Genomic DNA, 9,604 nt, shown 5'->3' on the forward strand with positions numbered 1-9,604 from the left:
TAACTTAAAGCACGAACCAACTCTTACATATATTAGACGTGTCTATGTTCTATCTATTGTCGACACGCTGCATGTGTCAGTGAGCCATGTGCAATTCAAGATGTTAACGATGGCAACAAATAAAATTTGTTAGAACATAGACGTATCTTTTGAAGATATGGGCACGAACTATACACTAATTAGAAAAATAAAACATAAATATACCAGATGCTTATTTGCTAAAATAACCGATGACACCTTAATCTTCTAAACAAATTACTAAATAATGAAAATAACTATAAATAATGAAAATAACTATGCTACATCATCACAATAGAAAACCATCATGAACTAGGAGAGAGAAAAAGAGAAACCCCACTAAAAACATAAAAAAGCAGTGGGAAAACAGAAAAACCCTAAATTCCAAGGCACAAGAAACAAAAACCTACAAAACCCATCCTGCAACCCAAATAACCCCACAGAAAAAAAGGTACTGTTTTTCACTTTCAACCCCGGAATATCCGCAGCTTCTCAAGGCCGCCCCTCCCACCCACTATTTCTTCCCCTCGCTCCCACTCCTCCCCTTTCTTCTTCCTTCCTTCTCTCCTCCCCTGAGGGCTGAGGATATCCTCCCTCCAACCCATCCACCTCACGAGGAATCCGCACTCGCTTTTGCTCGGCAATTTATTGCTCAGGGTTCTTGCTGGGTGGTGGTGGTGGGTGGTGGGAGCAGTAGTTCACAAGAGCGAGTTGTTCTTGTGTGCGTGGTTCTATGCCTGGTTGCTTGGCGAGGTGGGGAGGAGGAGGCGGACCAGTGGGAGTTGAGGGGTGCAGGTACCGGCATTGCTGAGGAGGCACGGGGAGATCAGGTGATGTCGGAGGCCGACCGGGTACGCCTCCGCGCGGCGGCGCTGGCGCTGCAGGACGATGGGGTAAGGGACAAGCCAGACGCCAAGGCGAACGTCTTCGCGGATCTTGGCTCGCCGGTGTCGCCGCTCCGACCGCGGGCGAGCGTGGCGACGTCGTCGTCCTCGTCGTCCGGGTCGGCCAAGTCGCCGGTGCCGTCGAATGCTGGGATGGCGGGTGGGAGGAGGCACTCCGGCGAGCTGATGGCGGAGTGCAACCCGCCACGGATGACGGGGCACCGGCGGTGCGGATCTGGGCCGTTGATATTCTCCGGCGGCAGCAGCGGGGGAAGCGGCGGCGGCGGCGGGGACCGTGGGAGCACGGCGAGCTCGCCGATGCTGAATGCGCTCCCCGCCGGGAACATCTGTTCGTCCGGGCGCGTCCCGGCGGCGGCGGCGGCGCCGCCTCCGCCGCGCTCCCGTCCGGACGTGCTCGGATCCGGCACCGGCCACTACGGCCACGGGAGCATCATGCGCGGCGCGGGCATGGCCCCCGCCAGGAGCAGCATTGATGCCCCTTCGTTCCTCGGGCACTCCTCGAGGTCGCCGGCGAGCTCCCCGGCAAGCGGCGGCGGCGGGAGCCTCCAGGAGGTGACCCGCTTGGGGAACGAGTGGTACAAGAAGGGCAAGTACGCGGAGGCGCTCCGCTACTACGAGCGCGCCGTGTCGCTTTGCCCCGAGAGCGCCGCGTGTCGCGGCAACCGAGCCGCCGCGCTCATAGGACTTGGCCGGCTCGCCGACGCGCTCCGCGAATGCGAGGAGGCCGTCCGGCTCGACCCGGCCAGCGGTCGCGCCCACAGCCGCCTCGCCGGCGTCTGCCTGCGGTAAGCCTCCTGCAGTTTTCCGGCCTCCTCCATTGTGCTGCAATCTGTACTAGATTCCGGAAGCTGATATGCATCATAGATCCCTAGTTCTTGCTTCGATTTTGTTCGCTCGAGTTCATGGTTGCATCGGCATGTTGCTGTTGCTTTCTTGGATAGCTTTCCCTGAGAGCGAGACCAAGGGGAAAGCAACATGAGTGTTGCGCCTTTCACTTTTCCTTTACATTGAGGCAGTCAGATTTAGTTCTGGGATTGCTACTATGCTTGATCTTCGCACTCAGTATTCATTTTATTCACCTTGCCCTCGCGGGATGGGAAAAATGATTTTTTTTTCCTTAGGCAATTCAAGGAGCGCAGTTATTTGTTGATTGACCTAAATGCGTGAGGAAAGCTACAATGTTGTCTTGCTTTGATTGTGGGTAAATTTGACGTTAAAGGCTCCCATCACACAATGCTGATGGAAGGGTGGCTGCTTAGCTGTACTTTGTAAGGTTGCTTGGTGACGATTTTGTCAGGTTCATTGGATTTAGACCACACAATCCTGAAGCATGCTGAATTTCTGTTCCTAATTTTCTTTAAACTATACATTGTCCTTACTCACCCCTGGAAGACCACACAATGCTGAAGCATCCTGAATTTCTGTTCCTAATTCTGTTTAAGCTGTACATTGTCCTTACTCTCCCCTGGAATTAGGAATTTAATTCTGACAGATGTTATGCTACAATTCTTGCATGGTTGCTGAAATGCTGCGAGGGCTTGCATTGTTGCAGGTTGGGGATGATTGATAAGGCCCGGAGGAACTTCACCCAGGCAGGTCATCTTCAGCAGTCTGATCCCGCTGAGTGGCAGAAGCTGCAGGAGGTGGAGATGCATCTGGGAAGAAGCACTGATGCACGGAAAATTGGGGATTGGAAGAGTGCACTGAGGGAAGCTGATGCTGCCATTGCCTCTGGCGCTGACTCCTCTCAGTTGGTAATGACTTCTTCATAGTTTATGTTTTTTATGGAGCGCTCAAAATGTTGCTATATTGATATTTTTGGTTGTGGATTTCACACTGACATCGTCCTTTCCATGTAGCTTCTTGCCTTGAGATCAGAAGCACTCCTCCGACTTCACAAGCTGGATGAGGCTGAGTCGACTCTTGCAAGTTTGCTGAAATTGGATGGCACATTGCCCTCATCATTGACAGCAGCGAAACTCTCAGGCATGCTCGCTGAGTCCTATGTACATATTGTCCGAGCCCAAGTTGACATGGCTTTGGGGAGGTATGATTATCTAAATTGTATGCAATATTTGATTTTCGACGATGCTGCATCAAAGCAGATTAGCATTTAAACTTATGATTGGTCTATGCAGGTTTGATACTGCTGTTGCTGCAGCTGAAAAGGCTAGAGATCTTGATCCTGGGAATGCAGAAGTGGGGATGATTCTGAATAATGTGAGACTAGTTGCAAAAGCCCGAGCCCAAGGAAATGATCTCTTTAAGGTTGGCAAGTTTTCAGATGCATCAATAGCCTATGGTGAAGGGCTCAAGTATGATCCCTCAAATTCAGTGCTTCACTGCAATCGAGCTGCTTGCTGGTCAAAGCTAGAAAAGTGGGAGAAAGCTGTTAACGACTGCAATGAGGCTCTAAGAATACAACCAAATTATACAAAGGCTCTCTTAAGGAGGGCTGCGTCCTACGCTAAGGTAAGCAATGTGCATGGATAGGGATGTTTTTGGTTCTTTGAATGTACTATTTCATTGACCCTGTATTGTATAATTTTATTCAGCTTGAGCGTTGGGCTGATTGCGTGCGGGATTATGAGGTGCTTCGGAAAGAGCTTCCTAGCGATAAGGAGGTTGCAGAAGCTCTGTTCCATGCCCAAATTGCTTTGAAGGCGACTCGTGGTGAGGATGTGTCAAATATGAAGTTTGGAGGAGAGGTAGAGATAGTAACCAATGTAGAGCAACTCCATGCTGCCATAGGCTCACCAGGTGAGTTATTCTCTGCTACCTTTCTCTGTTGTAGTTCGCTCGTTCTCATATCAGTTGATATTGACACAGATTATAATGAGTTTGACTTGGTTTGTAGTATGCTAGAAATGCTTGCATTGCCTTGTTTATAATGTTATTTATTATCATATTCATTGTGTAATTGGTCACTCGTGTTTCTTTAGGGGTATCTGTTGTCTACTTCATGTCGGCAATGAACCAGCAATGCACACAAATCACACCTTCGGTGAACACTCTCTGCACTGAATGCCCCTCAGTAAATTTTCTGAAGGTATGCTACTGAATATGTTTCTCTTTGAGAACTCTAGTAGTCAGATACAAATTAGGAAAGCATTGCTAAACGATGACTAACACGTATTCTCTTGTGTGCAACCCAACAGGTAAATGTCGACAGCAGCCCTCCGGTGGCAAAGGCAGAGAACGTGCGGATTGTCCCGACATTCAAGATATACAAAGACGGGATGAAAGTGAAGGAGATGATCTGCCCGACTTTACATGTTCTGCGCTACACCGTGCGTCACTATTCTGTATCCAGTTCTTGAGAAGCTTTAGGTACCAGTACCCCAATTTCCCATTTTCGTTGATGCATAGAGCTCCCCTTTTCCCCGTCAAACTTGCACAACATTACCAGCCTCCAGAGCATTTTCACCACCTGCATAACTATTCCCCATTGAGCCTGAGCACAATGAGCTAAGACTGTCAGTGAAAGAGCCCCACATTCCCCATCTTCTGCCGCCTTTTTTTTTTACCATTCACCCGTTCATATGCCGATCCCATTCAATTCAATACTTTTTTTTTTCATATTTCGGGCTCCTTTCACCTCATATGTATTTTGATACTCCATTTTGATTTACCTCTATCATAGTCCATAGGCCAGCACCCTGCTTCTCAAGAATGGAAAATGTCTGTAATGTTGTCTAGATTTAGCATACATCTTTTAGGGAGGGGGGCTGGGGGTTGCGATTTTCGTTACATGTAAATACCTTATAGGAAAAACATGAGAGAAATCCATTGGAAGATTGGTTTCCCTGGAGAGACAAAGAGAAATGGTGGCATCATATTGAGATGAGATTTTGGTGGTTGGGGTCAGGTACAGGGCTAGTAGCTATTTTGAGTTTCCATTAGAGTCTTTGTCTATCTATCTATGTTTAGAGAGAGAGAGAGAGGGAGAGGTTAACTGATGATGGGGAGAAAGAGGGAGAGAGAGATGTTGAGAGGGATGGTTGGTGTCCATTGAATATGATGATGACATGTCGTTTTGCTGCTTCTGCTGGCTTTGTGGCGCCGATACCATATATATGCTACCATTTCCATGAATAAAACACCGCAACATTCGTTGGTTTTTTTGTTCTTTTTGCAATCTGCCGGTTAATCATCTCCCTGCGCTTTATTCTTCTTTTTTCACTGTTTCTGTTGCTGGTGGTGATAATCTTTCCTTCCCATTTACTACTACATATGTTACGCTAACTTCATCCGCTCTAGCTGGGATTGCAATGGGTAATTTTCTTTGCAGCCGGATTTCGGTGGGATCCGGAAAGGAGATGAGGTGAGTTGTTCTCGGGGGTGGCATCAGCGTCAGCACCGCTGGTCCCGCCCCGCCCTGTGGTCAGGCTGTGCGCTTGTGTGGCAGGCAGCTGGCATTTGGGGGGGTGATGACTGATGAGTAAGCATCAAGAGAGAGAAAGGGAAACAGATCGCGTGGCGCGTCCCCCAACGTGCTTAGGAGTGAGAGAAAGAAGAGACTTTTTATTAGTTACCCTACCCTACGCCCATCTCTCTCTCTCTAGGCCAGGAGGCTCCAGGCCTCTAGGGTCTACTGCTGCTACAGGAGTAGTACAGGGAGAGGCCATGACTATAGGGTATCCTAGAGCTGAAAACCACCTCCTCGTCCGTTTATTTATTCGTTTTTGCGGTGGTGATGACTGCTGGATGAGAGGAGGCGATCAGATTCCGCCCCATCCCTTCCCTCCTCGTCTGGCTGGCAGCTGGCCTGGCCCCTTTTCAATGGGGGTGGGTGCGCCCTCTCATTCAATGCCCTCGACCCGATCCAAACACCACACCGGAGAGGGAGAGGGGTGCCTTGTCGTCCACCATTCGGTCCTCACCACTGTCCCGTAGACCATGCCACATTCACCCCCGTAGCATTCCACAACCAAGTTACTGGATACCCGTAGCATTCCAAGTTTTCAACCTGCCAAGGGAAGAACATGGACTGACCCCTGCTGCACTGCCAGTTCTGTCTCGTGACGTCTCTTGTTTGGAACACGACACGGAGATTTTTTTTTCCCCTCGCGTTCCCACGGGGTTCAAACATTTGTGTATCGCTGTCTCCTCTGTATCGCAGACTTGGGATTTCGTTGTGTATGGGGCCGTGGTAGAGCCAATGCACCTGTACGTTGCTCCAGGTGCCACTCTCGCTTGGGCCTTGTCGCTGCGTTGTCGATCCGGCGACCGGCGAAATGTCAAAGCTAGCTGATCGGCGGCGTGGTCCGTGTATATCGTAGGGAGGGGCGGTCGCCATTTGCTGCGGTGGAGTAGCAGTACGGGTACACGTCGGACGGTACAGTATCGGTTGGGTGTCCTGTCCGCTCCGGTCCTCCCCTTGCCGGCTCGTTTGCTCGCTGCTTTCGGCAATCGATGGTCTCCTCGAGTCCTTGTGCCCGGAGGATCCGCCGTCCCCCCAGTTTCCTTCTTGATACCACTTGTGTGGATACGTGAACGTGACTCCATGAGGCCAACGGCTTAACATAACACGCGCCCATGCCTGTATCATGTACCCGTGCGATGCCCCCGGTGCCTCATGTTTAACTTCATTGTAGGATCCCGGCTAGGTACCTCGTGGACCACGCACATAAGCAAGATTTCGTGCTCCACGCTCACGAGTCACGAATAGACAAAGGCTACGAGAGTAAGCGTGTCACGGGTATACCTCTCCGTGCCTGTTTATAGACTCCCCAAGGGAGCAAATTTCAGGTTAGAGTTAAAAAAAAATCCCCTAGTCTATCTTACACCAAAGCATGAGTGGGGCAGACGGGTTACGGTGTCGCTACATAAGAGTGGGATAGGAGTTCGGGAATTTTCTCGACCTATGTGAGAAGTTCTTCTCAGCAAAATGCTCGGTTGATGTCTTATCCCCCACAGGTCAAGTATAGGACGTGGTATGATATGTCACAATCTTTCTAACCATTCATTTATATTATATAATTTATTGCTATAAACTTGTAATCATTGAAGGCCATATCAAGTTTACATTAAAAAAATAAAAAATTATTGATCAAAGATCGTAAAGTTTGAATATGATATGCGTGTGCGCCGTATAAACAGGAATGACGAGAGTATGTGTATATATATCCATACATACAAATGCATATACTAACAGCATGTGTTAGATTGATTGACCCCATCAAGATTAACTCCACTCCAAAACCTCCAACACAAATATTATTAGGGAATAGCAAATTTACGGACGACCGAACAAAGACTTCCATACTTTTCCTTTTCTAACTTCCATATCGTCCGCGTCATTCTATTTTTGTGACCTCTTCCCGACGCAAGCGCACGCACCAAACATGTTTTGCTGCTACAGCAACCTGTGTGGGCCCACCACAATAGGTAGTAAAAAATTATATGAACAATATTTTGGGAAAAATTCAGAACAAAAAGTTTAGGAAAAAAATTTACACAAAAAATTCAAAAAAGAGTTATATAATATTTTTCAAAAAATAAGAACAAAAGTTTTCAATAAACAACGAAGTAATAGTTTTTCTTGCAAAATTTTGTTTAATTTTTTTTAAAAGATAAAATACACCGGGGTCCATTAACTTCTAAGAGAATGTCACTGAAGTACACAAACTCTGAAAGTGCATTTATAGATCCTCAACATGTTAAATTGTGTCACTTAGGTCCATACCCCTCCACGTGAGCATCAAACGCTGACATGGCATGTGACTGTGTATCTACTATGCCACCTCCTCTCCTTCTTCCTCTCTTCCTGTGGTGCCTGACTGGGGCATTTCACCGAATAGGTTGTGGGCGAGATAAGCTCCAGTGTGCACCTTCGCTAACTGTTGATGGCCAGGGCGCACAAGCTGCCGTTCGCCGCCACCGAGCGCCTCCGTGATGACCTGATGGACCAACCTCGCGGAGGGCAATGTTTAGTACTCGGCAGCCGAGAGCCGCTGCCCGGTTCCTCATGGCAAGTGGAGGCGGAGGGTAGGACAATGCGCAATGGTGGCGAAGGGCAAGCGCTGTGGCATGGGATGCAGGGCGAGCGGTGGCGGTGGCGGTGTCGGCGCTTGTCGAAGCTGCCCGCGTGGTTGAGCGCCCCAGCCACTACGCCATGTTGGACATAGACCATGCTACAGTTCGAAACGGAGATGGAGGGTACATGGAACGTGCGCTGCTTCAATGGATGATGACGACCGCCAATGTTCGCTCTCAGATTTCCCTTCCAATCTCTTTCTTGGATGAAATATTGTGACACGCGTGCATGGGTGCTTGTTTTCGCCTCCAATCCATCGGGAATTTAGTAGTAAATCATGGAACTCAAGAGCTATCGGACCTCAAGCGGCGCTATGATAGGGACCCAACTGTCATCCGCCGTAGCCCGAAGCGCCGCCGCACGCTGACAAGCAGCGCCACCGTTCTCCGGGCCAATGAAATCACGACGCACAGGATGAGCTCTGGCACGGTCGGTGTCCCGCGCCCGCGCCGTGGATCTCTACGACGCGCGGGCTCTGGAGAAGCGCGCCCACGTGGGCCGCACCCTAGCCGCCGCTCACCCGGGCGCCAAGCTGCACGACCTGGTACAGGATGCCAGGTTCGTACTCGAGTCCTGCGCCGTGCTGAAGATGCTCGCCGCCTTCCACCGGAAGGACCTCGGCCTAACCTCCTTGCACGGGCGAGGCTCCCACGGCCGGTGCTACTTCTTCGACGAGTTCGCGCCCCCGGCGGAGTCCCGGCGCGCTTCTTCTCCGTTGAGGTATTGAACAGCTATAGGACCCAGAGGCGGCGCGAATCCAGTTGGCTCGAGCTCATCCGACGGAGATCACCTCGCGCTCAACTTGTTCGATGAAATGACCAAGGCAGACACACCGTGGGGATAGAGGAAGATAAGGGCATGTTTGGCAGCAGGGCTAAACTTTAGCTCCTGTCACATTGGATGTTTGATACTGTTGACGTCGGATTTCGTCACCAGTAGAATCGGCGCCAAGAAGAAAGGAAATCGGAGAAGCACAGTTGGGAATCGGCCAAATGGTGCTATAGTGCGGAATCGGCTGGCGACTTTTGTCTCGCTTCAGGACGAATGCACCAGAATTCCAATCGGTAATCTTTTGCCGATGAGAAATTGGCCGATTAGGAGGATGGACTAATTGGGCCTGTATGGGCTTGGAAAGGGATGGAAGGATAAGGTGGAGGTTAGCCCACGAAGCGTGGAATAACTAACCTAGCACGAATTGTGCTTGTAGATATTCGTTTTCTGTTTGAATTAGAGATAGGATTCTAATCGGTTAAGAAGTTATCTGTACGGGGCTATAAATAGCTACCTTTGTAAATCTGTAATCATCAACCAATCAATACAACAAGCTACTTTTTCTTCGTACTTACTTTCGAGCAGGCGACTTCGCCATTACTTTCTCTTCTCACGAGTTCGTGCGGGTTGGCAGGGCTGCATCATCTTGATCTCCGGCCGATTCTGTAAGTTCCGTTTATCGAGTAATATCTAAGCTTTAACTTCCAGCGCATCGCTGTTGTTTCGTTTAGATTTATTCATTAGTTATCGATATTTGCTAGATTCATAGGTTTTTACCTGTTTTTCTAGTTTTTATCACCAGTTATCCAGCTAGGAATCGGTAGTGTCGGCTTTCTTTATTTTCTATCGTTAGATTCATCTATTGCCGATT

General features: G+C 49.3%; 1 protein-coding gene across 1 annotated transcript; it reads left to right on the top strand.

The window, feature by feature from the left end:
* The first annotated feature begins 557 nt into the window (after window positions 1-557).
* Window positions 558-5,048, top strand: LOC117857635 (TPR repeat-containing thioredoxin TTL1). The gene is made up of 7 exons (XM_034740410.2): window positions 558-1,708; window positions 2,476-2,677; window positions 2,783-2,970; window positions 3,062-3,395; window positions 3,479-3,683; window positions 3,866-3,972; window positions 4,082-5,048. The coding sequence occupies exons 1-7, from the start codon at window positions 852-854 to the stop codon at window positions 4,241-4,243; spliced, it is 2,055 nt and encodes a 684-aa protein (XP_034596301.1). The 5' UTR covers window positions 558-851; the 3' UTR covers window positions 4,244-5,048.
* The last annotated feature ends 4,556 nt before the right edge of the window (window positions 5,049-9,604 follow it).

This window comes from Setaria viridis, chromosome 5 (assembly GCF_005286985.2).
Source record: "Setaria viridis chromosome 5, Setaria_viridis_v4.0, whole genome shotgun sequence".
Taxonomy (NCBI): Eukaryota; Viridiplantae; Streptophyta; class Magnoliopsida; order Poales; family Poaceae; genus Setaria; species Setaria viridis.